The 17,584-nt window shown below is 51.4% G+C and overlaps 6 protein-coding genes across 6 annotated transcripts; 2 read left to right on the forward strand and 4 right to left on the reverse strand.

Annotated features, from left to right (window-relative positions):
• Window positions 1–286: 286 nt before the first annotated feature.
• On the reverse strand, window positions 287–1,096 carry PHYSODRAFT_420922 (hypothetical protein; the record flags this gene model as incomplete). Its single annotated transcript, XM_009532203.1, has 2 exons — window positions 287–727; window positions 908–1,096. Coding segments are annotated over 2 exons (630 nt in total), but the record flags the coding sequence as incomplete, so codon positions are not given.
• Window positions 1,097–4,118: 3,022 nt separating this feature from the next.
• PHYSODRAFT_302829 (hypothetical protein) lies at window positions 4,119–5,327 on the reverse strand (the record flags this gene model as incomplete). The annotated part of the gene is made up of 2 exons (XM_009532204.1): window positions 4,119–4,397; window positions 4,431–5,327. The coding sequence occupies 2 exons, from the start codon at window positions 5,325–5,327 to the stop codon at window positions 4,119–4,121; spliced, it is 1,176 nt and encodes a 391-aa protein (XP_009530499.1).
• A 1,395-nt stretch (window positions 5,328–6,722) lies between these two features.
• On the forward strand, window positions 6,723–7,547 carry PHYSODRAFT_334883 (hypothetical protein; the record flags this gene model as incomplete). Its single annotated transcript, XM_009532205.1, has 1 exon — window positions 6,723–7,547. The coding sequence occupies one exon, from the start codon at window positions 6,723–6,725 to the stop codon at window positions 7,545–7,547; it is 825 nt and encodes a 274-aa protein (XP_009530500.1).
• A 1,278-nt stretch (window positions 7,548–8,825) lies between these two features.
• Window positions 8,826–12,068, reverse strand: PHYSODRAFT_334884 (hypothetical protein; the record flags this gene model as incomplete). The annotated part of the gene is made up of 6 exons (XM_009532206.1): window positions 8,826–8,988; window positions 9,567–9,824; window positions 10,050–10,612; window positions 10,705–10,855; window positions 11,604–11,931; window positions 12,011–12,068. The coding sequence occupies 6 exons, from the start codon at window positions 12,066–12,068 to the stop codon at window positions 8,826–8,828; spliced, it is 1,521 nt and encodes a 506-aa protein (XP_009530501.1).
• A 189-nt stretch (window positions 12,069–12,257) lies between these two features.
• Window positions 12,258–16,064, forward strand: PHYSODRAFT_334885 (hypothetical protein; the record flags this gene model as incomplete). Its single annotated transcript, XM_009532207.1, has 10 exons — window positions 12,258–12,557; window positions 12,992–13,216; window positions 13,331–13,616; window positions 13,726–13,853; window positions 14,347–14,441; window positions 14,540–14,729; window positions 14,760–14,948; window positions 15,034–15,380; window positions 15,546–15,777; window positions 15,840–16,064. The coding sequence occupies 10 exons, from the start codon at window positions 12,258–12,260 to the stop codon at window positions 16,062–16,064; spliced, it is 2,217 nt and encodes a 738-aa protein (XP_009530502.1).
• Window positions 16,065–16,799: 735 nt separating this feature from the next.
• On the reverse strand, window positions 16,800–17,060 carry PHYSODRAFT_383065 (hypothetical protein; the record flags this gene model as incomplete). Its single annotated transcript, XM_009532208.1, has 1 exon — window positions 16,800–17,060. A coding segment is annotated over one exon (261 nt), but the record flags the coding sequence as incomplete, so codon positions are not given.
• Window positions 17,061–17,584: the final 524 nt, after the last annotated feature.

Consider the following 17,584-nt stretch of genomic DNA (forward strand, 5'->3'; position numbering starts at 1 on the left):
TCTGCATACCTGTTGCATGAAATTGATTCTTATCAGCACTACCATCTTCGCGTCGCGCTACCAGAGGCCTCAGCGCTTCCATTGAGGAAGTGTTGCGTTGCAGAGCCATCAGCTGATCAACATCCCGAGTAACATGAGAACTGTCACCTACTCCTTGTGATGCTGCCTCCAACTGAATGGAACTTGGTGGAACTGCGCGCTCTCGCACATTTAGACGCCGGCGCTTCGCTTCGCGTTGCTGGTTAGAGCTCCGACCACTCAGAGCGATAGGAGGCTCGGTATTTTCATCGTCGTCGGAGTCGCTCAAGCCATCGCTCAACATGACGTCGGTATTGGGCTGACCTCTTGGATCCTGCTGCGCGTTAGCTTTGTCAAAGATGGTTTCTCCAAACACCGCCCCCGACCGGTGTGGCCGCCCACCGTCCTTATAGTAAACGTAGTCGAGGATGTGCTGGATTGAGACCTCTGCAATAGCGAAATCGCCGATATCGAACAGAGGGAGGATCTTGGTCTCGTCAAGTTCATCGCTCCTAATTCCATCCAAAAGCTGCGTGGCATCTCTGGCCGCTGGTTGGTCGATCCCGTTGAACTTGTTGTATACTTTGTCATGTATCTGCTTCATTTCCCCGGCCATAACGAAGCTCGTGCTCTGCCCGGCACACGGTTGGAGAGCATATATCTCAACTGCAACATCCTGAGTGGTGCTGGACACGTATTTCACCGAGGTCTCGGTCCTGCTGAGAAGTTCACATTAAGCAGATCATGCTGCGACTCCGACTCCCAGCTATATCCGATCACTAACCCGTAGTCCCAGCCAGACCCTAGCTGCCCCCGGGCGTACTCGTGACGTGCATATCACGCCCCCCACAAAGGTGCCAACTCCATTCAGAGCTTCTCTAGCTGACACAGCTCTTGGGGTCAGTTCTTCCTGGAGCAGCTCGACTGCCTGAGCAGACTCCTCCGCCCAGCGCCCGCTCTGCACCAGCTTGACCTTCATCGTTGCACCGCGTGTGAGAGCGCCTTCCACCTTGCCATACGCGAAACCCACGAGGTTGAACGCGCCTGGGCGTAGGTAAAAATAGCTTGGTGTCCTCGGAGCGGGAACGGAGGTCCGAGAAGTCGTGCGCTTGGAGGTGTTAGCTGCGGTGAGGAAGTTCGCGAATGAGCAGACCTGCAGCCTGCTCACTTCGGAGCTCCTACCGAACCTATCTATTGTATCACTGCGACAGCGGGAAACTACGCCTTCGTCAGCAACTGATCTAACCTAAAGTTACTCCTGTCGCTTCTGCAACCTACAAGAGCTAAAATACCAGACGCCCGATTTTGCTCAAAAAAACGAATCGGCAGGACGCCCAGATGCATTTATCAAAATTACTGAAATGAGCACTCTACCTCAAGTCTCTCAAGGCCGAATCTCACCAATGCGGCTGCCGACACAGCCCAACTTACTAGCTTGTTCGCCGCCACCACCCCAACTTGAGATCGAAGCTCAGTAGAGCAAGCTTTGCGTTTGTTCCTGCCGCCGACAGAAGCACCCCCAGCAGCTATAGAGTTAAACGAAGAGCCCATCTTTACACCACTACTCTTCTTCCTTTATAATTTTCTGTAGGTAGACCCGAAAGAACGTATCTACAGTGAAACAAATATTGCAGTGTAGTCTCAGGTGCTCGACAATAGCCTTCTTCGTTGCAGCAGTGTAAAATGGTAGGGCCCGCGTCGTTTTCCATCTGCCTTGACCTCCAGACAGGCGAGGGTGACTTGGTGGCGCCCGCGCCGTTGCAGAAATGATCGCGCGCTGAGCGGCCGAGAGTGCAAAAATTACTGGCTTGAAACTGGTGTATCCCTCAACAAGTCAAGCCCTGCCAATCGGAAGACACAATTGTGATTGGCTAATACTATCCTGTATCCCATAGGTGGGTGTATCCCTCTACAAAACAAATTCGGTAACTCGACATAGAATGAATATCTAAATCTGTCTCTAAATATCAAATGTGCAGAGGTCGAAATATGTGTGATTTGTTCGTTTTTGGTAGGCGTCCATTGGAATCACTGGTCTGGTTAACCCCTTCGCCCATACGAGTCAACTCCGTATACGAAGTTTTTTTACAAATAGCAAGTCAAACTACAGTAAAGACGCATACCCCGATTAAGATGATATGTTACGTGAATGCGAAGCGGCAGGTTGTGTGGAGTACCCCAAATAGCAGCATTCGAGCGACCTGAGCCAAAACTTTGCGTTTGGTGATCAGAATGTAGCGATACAAAATTTGTTAGTAGTACTGGGATAGGCGCATGGCCTTAGCGCTCAACATCAATCGCGTTGCGTCAATAGATAGGCACAGTATGACTTCATTGCTTCGCCTGTATTGCTTCGTTGTTCATCTGCCCACCCACCTACAAAAGTACTTTCCAGGACCGGTGCCGCAGCACTACCACTACCGCTCATCTCATCTAGCCTATTTCAGCACAAACCGAACTTACTACCGTTCTAAGCCTTTGGCGACGATGTCGAACTGAAACAGCAGCTAGCTACGGCTGACCGACGGTGACGCTGACAAAAGCCGTCTGCTGACGGTATCCCCCGAGGCAACAGTTCTGAACTCACCAGATCTTGCAAGCTGATGAATGAACTGTCATCATGCACACCAGTCACAGACACCAGGCTTTACGTCCGCGTGTTGGACAGTCAAGACGTGGTAGGAAGAACGCAATAGCGCAGCGGTGTCTATACCAGCGCAATTAGCGCTCCTCTAGGGCTGTCTATAACAGTCAATAATGCTACGTTCTGGTTTCATTTCGCATCGAGGTACGTTGTTGCCTATTAACATCTTTGGCATTGTACAGTTGCTGCTACGTTCTGACAGGTAAATACGGCTATCAATTCAAGATTGAGGAAAAAAATGTGACGCTGCATGCTACTACTGTAGTTTTCTGGAAGTTGTCTCGAATATTTCAAATTTCAGAGCTTCTTCGGGCCGCACGATTTTGTTTTTTCCTCCCCTCTTTTTGATACCTCGAAGTAGCTATACTTATAAGTATTCCGGGTTGGTCGGCCTTCGAGATCATATTGCGGATAATGCGTGGAGAGAGGCCCATAATCGAACAAGTGGACTCTAATGTGAACTCGAGCTTGGATTGGGCTGATCCAGCATGTTACCATACCGACCAAGTCCTTAAAAATACTGGATGGCAAATTATTCTCAACCAAGTTTGGGATGGGAAAGAAAAAGCCTCCGTCAACATGGTGACGGCAGCAACCAAGGGGCTACTAGAAGCGGGAACTGCGCAGAAGTTCTCGCCTTTCCGTATTCGTCCTTGAGAATGGCAACGAGGTTTCCCCCCCAGGGAAAAAAACTTATAACTACGTCACTGATTCCATCAGCTGCAAAGAAATAAGTGCATTACTTTTTAACCTGCACCGTTTCAAGGATAGGTTACTCTTCGTCTTGGAATAAATTTCTGCTGGGCAAAGTGAAATTAGAGTACAAACGCGTAATGCTGCTCAGGTGTCGCGGCGAAAGCAAAAACCATACTTGGATACTTGCGTTCATGTGGCGTCTAGTCAGCGTCGTTCGTTGCAAGTGTCTGGCGCAAGTCGCGTGCCTTACGATGCTGATCATGGCGAGTTTGCTTCTGAGAGGAAATTAGTTGGCAGAAAATCCCGGTCGTGCGATTTCAACTTCTTCATCGTCGCCGTGGTAGTCTTGTCCAGACGTTTATCTGTTGGCAAAAACACCTCCAAGGAAGCACAGTCGCGAGCCATTCGGAAAGTCTTGTCGCTGAAACAGACGTCCAGGCCCCATACGCGCTTAGCAGGGGTGAATTTTAGATCCTTGATCGGCTATTGACGGAGCGCATCGTTGAGACGAGGTACCTCCACGTTACAGCACTCAATACTTAGCTCCTTCAATTTAGGGCAGCAGACAGCCAATGCGCTCAGGTCGATAGTGCTCCCTTTTTTCAATTCGACTCATCTGGATCGAAAGTTTTCGAATGTTGCCCCCAATGCGCGATAGAAAACGAGGTATAAAGCTCTCGTTTTCGACGTCGATCAGTTGAAGTCTCAACGCCTTCAGCCTCGTCGAGCCCGCCGTACCCAATTCACTTCCGTGACCCACCTACGTATCAGCCACGAATGTGTTCACTCCAACCGAAAGATCTATCTTGCGCACTCCATATCCAGGAATGACCACGTCAGCATAGCTACCCGTCGCCAGGGGGTCAAAGAGTGCTCGACACCGCCACTCACGAGAGAAATCGAGAGTAGCATCACCACGAGCTGTTGGAATCAAAGCCGTTCCTGGTTGGACATCAATATATCCGTACACCGACGCTGCAGGAGAATGTCCATCAACTTGGTAGGGATAACCGTTGCGCATGACCGCATCGACAGCAGACTAATCCCGCTCCGTTAAGTCAAACCACAATACATCAAACTCCTCAACGGATGTTTCCGAACATGAACTCCACAGCGAGTATGCCAGCCACTCCCACACCGATAGCTCAGCCGCTTCGCCAAGACCACCCTCGATGCTGATTGCGAGCTTTCTAGTGGACGTGGCTTGAGCTACAGCAGACATCGCGCGCGCGAAGAGCTCATTTGAGTCCCAGTAGGGGGTGAGTTTGAGCGCTCGAATCTTTCCACGTCGCTCCACCGGTGTAAGCACCAGGTCTCCAATTGCCAACTCACACAGCGAGAATCCACACACCAACGCGGTAAGGAAGCGGTCCATGCAACAAATATCGTCCCATTCCTTCGCATCTTCGCAAGAATTATTTTGCAACTCCACATCAGGAGACGTCAATTCTGCCTGAGCCAGCGCCGAGGTGATATCCGTGAACGCAGGCTTCGCAAATGCTGGTCCCTCGAGTAATGCCATGCTAACGAAAGCTGGGTTCTCCACCAACCAGGGACATATGTCGAAACCTACACCAGCAGGTGGCAATACCCCAGGAACAACTTGATCAAAACTTGCCGTAATAGTCGATTGTCGCCACGTATCAACCACAACGGACCAGTCCTGTAAAGCGCTCATCTGGATAACGGGAGGGGCCTGGAAGTTGAAAAGACGTCCGACCTGACAGGATAAGGGGTCCGCCACCGGTGGACTTTTCATCTTCTTCTGCTTGTGGACTCCTTGTGTTCCGTAGATGGGTGTGACCTCATTGTTCGCCCCCCAATCCACAGCAACGCACATGTTGTGCCAGCTCCCAGTATCTCCCAGCCCCATGGACTTGAGCTTGAGCATCGCCGCTCGGAATTCTTGAGAGTAACCGTGGGGGTCCTTTGGACAGCCAAACAACGTCCCCCACGAGCCAGCAGGCATTTTGGCGACGGGGTCGACGGGGTCAACGGTTCTGACAGGTAGCACGTCCAGAGCGGGCAGACGACATTTGAGCTTGTCTGCTGCTTCTCATATCGAATCAGAAGGCTGTGGAAGGCGTCGTTGTCCACAGCCGAGAGCATGTCGAACAGCTCCGGAAAATAATTAATTCCTGTTGTTCTACCACTACTAGGCTGTTGCTAGCTCACAGCCCCTACTTACCTGTTGGCGACCCTGTTCAACTGTTAGTTTTCAACAGGTTTTCAAGTTTGAGAACCTGTTGATCTGAAAACCTGTTGCGAGTGCTCTTTGACTGCAAGGCAAGCACCTAGCAGTCATCAGGTTAGTGGCGAGTGCAAGTACGCAATCGGCAGGGCAAACATCTCGTACTAACGCTTGAGGGTCGCAATCGAACATCATGCCGATAGCTGGGACTGAGAGCGTACAAGATACACCAAATTAAGTCAGCTACAAGCAACCGGAAGTCATTTAGAGAGCTGCAGCTCAAGAATACAGCGCCACCACGATACTGTAATCTCTGGACTAACCCACTGTCCTTGCGCATCCGAACGAACCACGATCAGGCTCTCGGCTATTAGTAGAGTCCCTCACGGAGGTAAACTTCGAGTCGCGCATGTACCCCTCGCAATATCATAATATACTCTTTGACAAAGGTTATTAACAGACGACAGCCGAGCAGGGCTAACGACAGGTGGACAGGGGCTGGAGAGACACAACAGCCGAAGAGTGCTAAAGTAACAGGTGATAAATATCACCCAACAGCTCCAGAGCCTCTCGGATCCTTTGGGCGCATATTTGACGCCTGCGACTGGCTTCGTCGACCGGAAATTTCACGCGGAAGTGGTGTAGGTAGATGTGGTAGGGCTCTTCGAGCATGTACATGTACTGGTCTTTGTCGACGCAGCACCAGAATGAGGCGACGGTGTAGCGGCCGGTCTTGTCCAGATCCAGCGACGGCGTCAGGTGCTCGCGCAGCAGCTCCACCCACGGCTGCAGGAAGGCTCACTTGTGCTGGAACTTCCACTTGCCCATGTTCGACGGCTTTTTGCGAAATGGCGAGCTTCTTGCAGTTGATTGGCTTGAAGTGGGCTTAGCGTTACTTCAGCATTCTAAAAAATAATCGTGATTTTGAAATAATTATTTTAAACGTTTAAAACGTTAAATATAGGTAATGTGAAAGAGTTTTGTAGAATACCGACAAGAATTATCACCAAAAAGGTTGACATAGATTTTCTCTTTTTTTATAGTAATGCGTCATTACGCTGAAGTAACGCAAACCTTCTGGGGCCTCGACTCGAGGTTCACGCACGACCCATTCCAGCTTTTACCTAGTGGGGCTCACATCGTACAACAGCAAAATCGTCCATCCATTCCTCCATGGCAACCGGCATCAAGCGCAAAGCGAGTGACGACGGCAATTCCGCAACAAGCAGCAGCAAGCGACGCTCGGCTTCCTTGACCAACGTCGACGACAAGAGGACGCTGGTGTGCGCCGTCGAGGGGCTCAACGGTCGAGTCTGCATCATCCCCATCAGTGCCGACGCCCCCATCCACCGCCTCAAAGAGCTCATCCACCAGCAGAATGCGCCTCAACTGACCGGCATCACGGCCTCCACTATGGACGTCTACTCCACCAAGGACCCCCGTCACGGTTGGGCGCGTGTGAGTGACCACGGATCCATGATCAGTCGTGGGGAATCCCGAGCCAAGACCTCCATGCTCCCGACGAGGCGTATTCGCGACTACTTCCCGTCCGACACCCCTCCCTTCCACTCAGGTGTAGTGCACGTCGTCGCTGAGGCGATCACCGACGACCTGGTTGCCCCTCAAGTGGAGGCGGCTGAACCAGCGCCAGCACCGGATGACGAGGAAGTCTCAAGTGATGAAGAGGACTCCGAGGCGGAGAATGAACGGTACGAGCAAGTGCGAGACGAGCTGGGGCTTTCGCTGAGCTGGGCTATTCCAGTCAAGGACTTTTCGCAGAGGCACGACTTCCAGGGGTTTCAATGGCTGCAGTACCAGAGATACCTCGACGTTGCCCCCTCCCGCGTCTTCATCGGCAATAAGACCACTTGGCGCGAGTTTTACGTCGCATGCAACCAGGTGATCGAGCTCAACGAAGGCCACGTCATGTTCCGCTGCGTGGAGGGCTTCACCGCGAGCAAAGATGGCTCCACGCTGATGTTGTGGGTAGGGACTTAAAGTGAAGAAGAAACAGCAGGAAGCAGAAAGTAGTGCTACCATCTGTTATACGAAGTCCTCAAATGTTTTATTACTCTTATATTTGTTTATTTTTCATACAATTGTCAAAAACTTGGATGCCTTTTGACACTGTCAAAAAAAATGGCAGGTGTTGGAGGCCAGGATTATAGTAATGGACACGTCCATGACGATGTACAGGATTAATCCTGAACGAGCGATTCCTAACTAAAGTGAGTACCATCTGAGGAAGATTGGAGAAGATACGTTGAGGACGCGGAAGATACCCTTCGTGTGGTTCTCCTTTCTTTGCAGAATTACTGCAAGAGAAATCATGGGCAAATACTGGTTTGATACTTGGAAAATAGAGTGACTACCGTCATCCCAATCGTTACGTCTCAATGAGCAGAGCTCTAAGGAAGCTGGAGCAAAGCTTAGATGTATTAATTGTGGCGATAGTGCTAAGCTTTGAGAAACCTCTAGGGCACGTGGTCATGGCACTAGCTTTTGCGCGAGCTCTGACGGCTGAAGTTCCTCGTCATCGATGTAGGCATGTTCGGACGGTGGGGGTATCTTTTCCTCGGTGTCGTCGTGTTCAATGCGATCCGGTATCATTAAATCCTGCAGAGGTAGAAGTTGACCGGATAGCAAATAGTAGAACAACTCGAATCGGCGTCTTGTCAGAGAGGTGTTGCTCATGTCCAGTTGTCTCCCACCGACGACCTGGTGGATAAACATCCAGCAGACGTATACACCACAGCTAAACGTGTCAAATTGGATTGGCCTACACTGAGCGAGGACAGTGTAATCTTGCAGGCCTCGAATTTTCAGCTGCGTGGCAACAGCCTTCGCTGTATTCATGAAGGAAACTTGGTTCAGCGGATCGTAGTAAGTATACACTTCTCCGTCACCTTGATAATCACACAGCACCAGTGTGCCTACGGAAAATTCAACGGCAGCAGCACGACGTCTACCCCAAATGCATGGATTTGCTGTAGAACACACTCGTGGATCGAAACATCGATTAGGTCCGCGTCACTGCGTCTCGTGCGAGTTTTGCTTGGAATAGCTGACTGAAATCCAGCAAATCTGCAAGTAGGAAAGTCATCCTGTAGTCGATGGCATAACGTCGCGATTGATGCATCACTAAGCCACATGGGTGGTGTCGCTCTGTAAAGCATAGCGTATTCAAAGTCAGGAAGATTGGGGAGGCCGTCGATTTGCTTGCGCGGGTACGCAGATAACACGTCAGCTGCAACTTTGATCGCCAAGGCGTGATATTTAGCAGGCAATGAGGGCAGTCCCTTTCCGATGAGCCTCCACTCCGAGTTGCACCGATTCCTTCAGATCTTGAACTTTCTTGAACGTCTCGATCTGCATGCGTGAAAAATTCCCGACGTCTTTGATCTGAACCGTATCAATAAAGCCGTCTCCGTTTTCCTTGCTACGAGGTTTGGTGTCAGTTTCCAAGCTAACGTTCACGGCTATGGCGGTGTCTTTAGTGTTAGAGAGAGGGAGCACCTTTAAACAGGATTCTACCAGCTTTGAGGGGAGAATGTAGACGCGTCGATGATGAGTACGGGATTTTTCATGCGTTTGAATTTCGGTTTCTTGGTAGCCGCCTCGCTGTACTTGACAATGATCCCGGACAGACGCCGCTGAGTTTCTACAAGAGTTGGGCGCTCACGATCCAGCGCAGACAGCAACCCCACTAATGTAACTTCTCCTGCACACTTACGCCCCGCTTCAGCGGCTTCGAACCATTTTCGATCACCTTTCTCACCAGCAGCCGTTGTGGATTTCAGTTTTCGTGGCGCCCCTACCTTCCTGGCCTAGGGATTCAGTCGTACGTGCACAGAGCTAAATCCAGTCACATCACAACTCGATGACCTATTCTCCACTTCTAGACACTGATCGGATTCTTCGCTTGAACTAATTTCGAATTCGCGTTTGGCTTCCGCATCCTCATCTATTGCGTTTTGGTGGTGGTGAACGTGAGGACTGGAAACCGCATCGACGCACAATTGCTCGAAATCGGCGATTTTACGCTGGCGTCCGTTGCGCCATTGGTTTAGCACGAACTGCAGCATCTCCATAAACTCGCTTTCATCATCAATATCTGCCATCTCAGTTGCGATCAGATGTGTGGCCCTCACAGCCTCTCTGTAGCGCTCCGCGTGCGTCTTCACTCTTTGCTCGCGGCGACCCGAGTTGGCATCTTGGGACTTCTCATAGGAGAACTGTCTGACCTTCTCCAGTTTCCGGTCTGAGTTCGTCCACCTGCAAGTGCAATTGGCTGATGAGTTTTTAGGATATACTATTATCGTGATGTCAGTCTGATCGTACCTCTTGTCGATACGGCTCCAGGGAATTAGCGGGACAGCTAAATTTTCGCTCTTGCGATACGCAATAGCGTGGCGACACGGAAGGCGTATTGATAACGAGAACCCACAATCACATCTCCAGTCGTCCGTTCTAAGCCTATACTCAGAAGAGGTGCCGTACACGACGACTAGACTCGGGTCGCCGTGATCTTTACGAAACGTGTAATTTGAAACATTGTCCATTGCACGAGCGTACTGCTGTTCAATCTGCTTGGCTACATCGTGGGTAGTAAAGCGAAGCACATTGGACATCTCTTCGTCATAGTTGCTGTTCACGAACTGGCCAATTCGAGATAGCCGATACTGATATTCGTTCTGCATTCGACGCTCATACGCGACCAAAGCTTTCACGCACATAGCCATACTCAGGGAGCTGTCTACTCCATCCTTGAACTTTCCAAAAAAGCTTTCAAGGCGATTATTGGTGTGGTTGTTAAAGTGTGGCAGATCTGCGCGGCGATACATCACCCAACGATCTTGGCACGAATCCCAATTTTTCTCGAAGTACTCGAAAACCCCCGTCAGACCGATTCTTTCACACAAGCCCTTCAGTGTTTTGTGCGTAGCCTTGTAGTCTTCTTCCGAAGCAGCATACACCATTTTGTGGATTGCTGCGTCGACTTGGCTCGCGTCGTCAGAAGAAATCTTCCCAAAATCAGATTTCGATCGCATTTCCTTCAGATACTTGATAACATGGAAGTGATGCGAGCCTCTGGGAAGTGAGCTTCAAGGACACGAATTTCGTTCAGATCTTTGACGACAACTACAACGCGCACCAAATTAATCCGAGTCGGATGGGCTCTCTTAAAGTGGGCGATAGCTTTCTCCATGTGCCAATCTCCCTTCGCCTCGAGCAGCGACTGCTGCACCACAGCGCCTTCGCCGAACTCGTTCATGGCCATGAAAGTAAGGAGCTGGTAGTTATAGCTAAGACGTCAATGGCAGGTAAGACACGTTATAAATCATTATTACATAGTCTCAGTAGAGAGACAAATCCACGCACCGATTCGTTTGGTGGCTGCAATCAACTAGCAGCACTTCGCTAAATCGGCCATATACACGGCGCATGTGTGCACTCACCAGCGATATGACACCCGTTTCACCTGCATCAGTATCTGCAATAGATGCAACGTTCTCTGGATCAGCTGCTGCGAAAGTCGCGACTTCTCTCGCGGTAGCTTCGTTATCGTCAACACTTGACACCGACGATTTATGCTCACGCACCATGTTATCCACATCAACTTGGATGACATTCTGATCGTGTTCCAGAAGATAGTCGTAGATTCGAGCGCGTTTTGCACCTACGGCCAACATACCTTCCACACGTGCTTCTACAAGTGGATTGTCAACTCCACGAGAAGTCGGATACGTCGCGTAGGCAGCAGTCGATACCGGGTGATTGTGGGTAATGCATCCAAGCTTTACTTGCAGCTCGCCCCTTGACAAATTCCACTGTACCACGAATCTAAACGGGCAATTCGTCAACCGTATATGCTACTTTGGACGACTACCTTCACTGCGTGACTTCCTCTTTTTCCAACCGTGGGTGCAAATGTAAGTCCGCTGATACGGGTCAAACGCCTCGGGGAGCAACAGGGAGTCATCGTTTCCTTTCATACAGACTTCTTTTCCTTTCTTAGTACACTTTAAGCGCTTGATACACTCTGCACGAGACAGGGTCTCTTTCACGGGCAACACTTGCTTGGTGCGCTCGCAGTACTCAGCCAAATAGATCTTCCATGCAGCCCAGTCTGTGTGCCAGAGCAAAGGAGGCTCCACGCTTACAGAGATTGCCGCACTGTCGTCCCCGCCGTGTTCTTCGTGGCCATCACCATCGCGGCTAGACGCACACCCCACTAGCAGGCCCCCAGTAGCCCCCGCAGCATCGTACTCATCATCGCCATCACTGCCCACAGAGTTACCCATGATCGCAGCTTGCTCTTTGTCGTGCTCTCTCTTCTCCTCACGCCCTTCTCCGTCGTCGAGCGTGCTCTTGGTCGCGTCTGAAGTTGGCGTCATGCAGAGCCCCGGACCCCGGTGAGCGTCGTTGCTCTCGCCTTCCAGTATCCTGTTTCGCTTCACCTTGGCCTTCGCAGTAGGCCTCACTGCCTTGGCCGCTTCCGCGTGCGTTGCTCGGCATCTTCACGGGAAACCTTCGATTGGGAAACGCCGACTCCTCAGAACGAGAATCAATCGCATTCGCCTCCTCCGCGAGCGTCGCAAGTGCTAAATTGGTCGCGCTGTTTCTCCCTCACTCGGTAAGAAATGTTTCTTACCAATCCTGGACAAATCATGTTTTCCGATCATGTACGTTTCCATGATTATAATCATGGCCTCCAACGGCGCCGAAAAAAATTGCGTGATGGACATCAAGTGGGCGTTCCTGGTGCCGTGGTGCGAGGTGTTCGCCGAGTGCAAGGCTATCTCCGAGGTGGTGGACACGTCCAAGGCTCCCGTGACCGCGTCGCTGCGCTGCTGGCAGCCTCTGCCCCCCCCCCCCGCGCGCGAGTCGCTGGCGGGAAGATGCATGATCCCCGTCCCGTTCTGGGCCGAGACGGGCTCCCGCTATGACCGCAAAAGATTGCAACGCGCGCGGGAGGCCGTCGAGCTGTTCAACATGCTGGCGATGGTGGATCGCGTCACTTTCCTTAGTTCCAGTTCGAACACGGCTGAGGGACGGGGTCAATACTTGATTAGTTAGCGAGACTTGGTTGCTGCGCCCAAATTAATCTTTCAGTTCTACTCTAGTAATTCGAGTAAACTTGACCCCTGAGGAACAGTCTATTACCCGCTGGGAGAACCGAAGTTGTGAGGGCTTTCACCCAACCCATATTAGGAAAAAATACTAATCCCCATTCTGGCGCAAGCCCACTGTGTGAGAAGAGAAGAAAAAAATTGTCGGGCCTGGCCCCTTCTTCTTGCTCACGCGGACTCGAGTCCTGCTTGTTCGCGTTCTGGCGGAGAAACCACAAATGCCGTGGTTTCTTTCTGCAAGTCGGAAACAGCTCCTGGCCTACAGGCCGGCTCGCTGAACCGTACACTTTTCTGGAATTTCTGTGGGAGTTTGTGACCGTAGTCGACAGCATCGAAGAACTATTCACCGACGACCTGAAGTTTGTCAAACCTATTTGGGAGTGCGTTTTGGTGGGCAAATTGTCGAAATTCGACCCGGTGGCGACGCAGGCGAAAGTGACGTGGGGGCAGCTCTTGGGCTGTCAAAATAACCCGATGCAGTATTCCGACGAGTTCCGAGCGGCCATGGGCAAGTTGGAGGCGATGAGACGTCAAGTCGCTGAGATTTTGGGGGAACGCATGGGAATTCTGGAATAAGGAGGGGAGCCAGGGACTTCGTTGTGGTGGTGCGTTGAACATGATGTTGCTGATGTGTCTGTGGCCTTTGAGCTGGAGAACGGCAACAAATCGAAGATTTCTCGTCGGCTGGGAAAGTTATTTGATGCGGAGGTTCCCCGGGTCGTTCAGCTGTGCGCAGTCAGCGAAGAAGCAGCCGATGTGGTCGAGAAGTTGGAGGGGTCTCGTTCGTGTGTGGGAAGTGGAGCGATAAGCAACGTGGAGTTTTCGAGCCCGGATATCCCGCTACTGACGAAGGCTGTGGCTCGCTCGAACTACTCGTCGCTTCGTCTGGGACTTGATGAAAAGTCAAAAGGGGCTGCTGCGATGCACAGTGCCGGTCTGATGTTTAACTCTCTCATTCGTGGGAAATCGCTGTGCAAGTTGGAGAAAGAAAGATAAGTTGGATGCTCCCTCGGAATCTACCGGTAAAATTAACGAACTTATAGTGCAGTGTCTTGGGGATTCGGGTGTCCGTGTAAGTGGGGTTTGCTCCGCGCTCGCTGAGGCGAAGTCCATTCACAAGTTGACGCTTCAAATCGGTACGCTCTGGGACGACAACGACGGGATGAACCAAGTGCGGCGTGTATGCATTGTGGAGTAAGGCGTCGAACACCTCGATTGATATTGTGACGATATCGGGTATCAATCTGACGGGTTGGTGTTCCGATTGCAGACAGAAGGACAGAGCAGATGGGTGAAAGTAGTCATTTGTCCAGTCTCACTTCAACGTGGAAGGCATCTAATGTTGGAGGAGGATCCAGAATCAGCGACGGACAGGCTACGGGTGCAAGTGGCACCCACCGGGAGGCGTGATACGTCTCCATGCATGGCAACAAGGAGCTACAGCAGGCTAGGCGACATCCAGGAGAGCAGACTTTCCAACAACAGGAGCTACAACAAGCTACAGCAGGCTGGGCGACATCCGGGAGGGCAGACTTGCCAAAGGTAAGAGCTAGGAGGCGCTGGAAGGATGGGCGACATCGTAGCTAGCTGCTAAGCCCCAATATATGTTTCGCACTTTGCAATCTACTTCGAGCTGCGCAAGACGAAGTTTCGGGCTGTGCAAGCCTGGGGTGCAGATCAGTTGGGTCGCTGATGCGGCGTATGGGGCGATCAAGGAAAACTACCCACCAGGGATTATCGGGCAGGCTGGTCAGGACGAGTCGCGGGCTGGGGTATTCGGATATGTAGATGTGCAAGCAGGAACAAGAATCCAGCCTTTGGTGTGCAGCGAGAGCGATAGTCTCGTGTTGGCTCGAGATTGCCGCTGTCGAGCTCGTACGATTCTGCTTCAATGGGGAAGCAAGCGGACCTCGTTGTGCCAGGCTATGGACTTTGCATGGTGGCGATTGATGATGGTGTCAATGAGTTCATACAAGATCCTCCGGGTGTCAATGAGTTTATACAAGATCCTCCGGCCCCGAAGTCAGGCTGGAAGTCTTCAGGGAAGGTCCGCGCGCTTGAGTTCCATTTCGACTAGGTCGAAGACGATGAAGTGCTGTACGAAATCTTTGATGGAATGGGTGCTGGGCTTCGGACATTGACCATGGAGATGCACTGGAGTGATAAGCATCCGTGCGTGCTATTCTATCGCATGGTCCTAAGTTGCCCTAAGCTGGAGGAGCTGCACCTCAAAGGATTCGATATCGCACTTACCGATATGGAGGAGGTCAACGGAAGATAAGGAGGCTTCTGCTGGTACGGACATAGGAAGTCGTTAGCTAGCCTAAGTGACATCAATGTACCTCACTGAGAAACGAAACGATATGGAGGAGGAGGAGGAGGACATATCCGAGTGGGGGGTCAAGAAGTTGGTTCTCGAGGACGTTAGAGATGTGGACGGCCTGTTGGAGACTCTAAGCGACCCCAATGTTCGGATGGCTCGGGAGTTGGTTGAGCTGAGACTCACGTTGACCAATGACTCAATGGTTTCGCCGGAATATATCGCTGCGCTCGAATCACAAGACGGGAAGTTCCTGCCTGTGGTCAAGCAGAAGCTCCCTACCCGCTCGAAACTCGCGATGATCAGTGTCGCTAAAAGCGACGACGATGCGGAAGACAAGAACAAGGCGACTCATCAGCTGGATGAAAGCATTCTGAGGTTGGTGTTTGCCTTCGCAGCAATCCCAGCGCGGCGATCTGTTCGTGTCTCCAGAAAGGCTGGTGGTAAACATACCCAGAATGGAATCATTCATAATAACTGCCCCGAAACTGAATTCCCTGTTTGTAAGGCAAGGACTAACGTTATTAACTAACGTTATTACAGCACGGGGAATCCACATAGCTTGGTCCAACACCGTCGCGGAGGACAAACCAACCATCACAAGAGCTCGGAGCACCCGCGTGAGAATGGTGGAGCTACCAGCAGCAACGCCAGTGATACAGAGGCCGAGGAAAGAGCGCCATCATTTGCGTCCAAACTCAACGTGTTCCTTGGGGCCAAGAGCGGCGTCAACACCAAGCTCGGCGGCATATTCAAGGATCGTACCATGCACGCGGTAGGAGAACTACCCAACAGGGACTATCGGACAGGGCGATGATGACTCGCGCGCTGGGGCAGTCGGATACGTCGATGTGCAAGATGGAGCAAGAAATCCAGCCTTTGGTGTGCAACGAGAGTGATAGCCTCGTATTGGCTCCGAATTATCACTGTCGATACGACTCGGCTTCAACGCAGAAACAAGCGGAAGTCGTTGTCCCAGGCTATGGACTCTCCAGCGGTAATGCTTACTCCAATACAATCCACCGCTTTTCGAAATCGAGATCTGAAGAGACGTATCCATGAACTTCAATCAGCATTCCCTACACTTTTATCTACTTTTAGTATCTACAGGTTCGCGCACCAACGCTGGCCGTCTTTCGAGTATAAGTTGCACAAGTTGAGGGCAACCGGAGAAGTACGCCATCGACAACACCACGAGTCTTCCAAATCCACATCAGCGCCAGCGTCCAGCAACACTCGAAGGGGCTCTAGTCGGTTGTACATCGCCGCCATCAGCGACGCAGTCGCTCCAGAATGGGATTGAATGTCCATGCCCGCCCCGTTGTTGACAAGAAGCTGGACAACAGCGTCGTGTCCATTCTCCGCCGCGATGAAGAGCGCTGGGGTACCATCGTCATACTGCTCATCAAGCGACGCCCCACCATTAATCAGTACTCGCGTTGCGTCAACGTGGCCAAACTCGGCTGCAATTCGCAATGCGGTTGCTTGTTGGGGGCCTTTAGCACCGATGGAGGCCCCATGCTTCAACAGTAAACGTATGACGTCGCTGTGACCGTGTAGCGCAGCATTCATGAGCGGAGTCCATCCAGCTTTATCCGGTCTGTTGACATCCGCCCCAGCCAGAAGAAGAGCTTCGACAACTTTGACGATTCCATGTTCACAAGCCATGCCTAACGCTGTAGCGCCGTCGTTTTGAGGGATACCAACGCAGGCATCGTGCTGTACAAGAAGCACCACAACCTCTGTGTGGCCGTTTGCTGCTGCAATTGCGATTGGGGTGTATCCGTCGTCGGCAGGAAGATCGATGTCGGCGCCGGCCTTGAGTAATGCTGCGACCACTGGAAGGTGACCCATTGTAGCCGCCACTTTCAGCACCGATGAACCTGCTAGCGTCCTTGCATTCACTTGAGCACCGTACCTTAGTAGCAACTCCACGATGTCGAGATGGCCATGCAGCGCCGCTAGATGGAGGATAGTGAGCCCGGCTGTATCCGTTGCTTCTACGTCAGCGCCAGCGTCGAGTAGCAGTCGAATGTCATCAATATTGTCTCCACGCGCTAAAACATCGATGAGGTTGATGTCAGAGTTCGCCTTGGACGTACAAATACTACGAAGCACGAAGCCCTTGACGGTAAAAACTGCTTGAAGCAGTCGGTGCCCGAATGCTGTACAGGTGCTAGTGAGCCCACGGTTAGAGCTTTGTGGCTGCATATTCGATTGTGGTGGGGTTTCTGTGAAATCGGCGAGCCATAGGTTGAACTAATTAAAAGAAAAAAGAAAAGTAAATCCAGTGTGTAACGCGTTCCGCTTAAGAAAATAACTTGAACACTGTGATAGGGAAGCTGGCACTTCCTAAAGTGTTGATCGCCGAGTAGATTCAAAAGTGGGGAATCATAGCATGCTTGCCCCAGCGCTCATGCCTGTCAGTGTCTACTTCTAGATTTCTGCTCTTCTACGGATTGTTATCTTCTACAGATAGTTCTCCCCAACTCCTAGTTGACTCTTCACGTAGTCCATGCCAGCTGGGGTAATGCACTGCAAGACCCCAATGTGTGTGAGCATGGCTTGAATAACCACCTCAC

The sequence above is a fragment of the Phytophthora sojae genome (assembly GCF_000149755.1).
Source record: "Phytophthora sojae unplaced genomic scaffold PHYSOscaffold_6, whole genome shotgun sequence".
Lineage (NCBI taxonomy): Eukaryota > Oomycota > Peronosporomycetes > Peronosporales > Peronosporaceae > Phytophthora > Phytophthora sojae.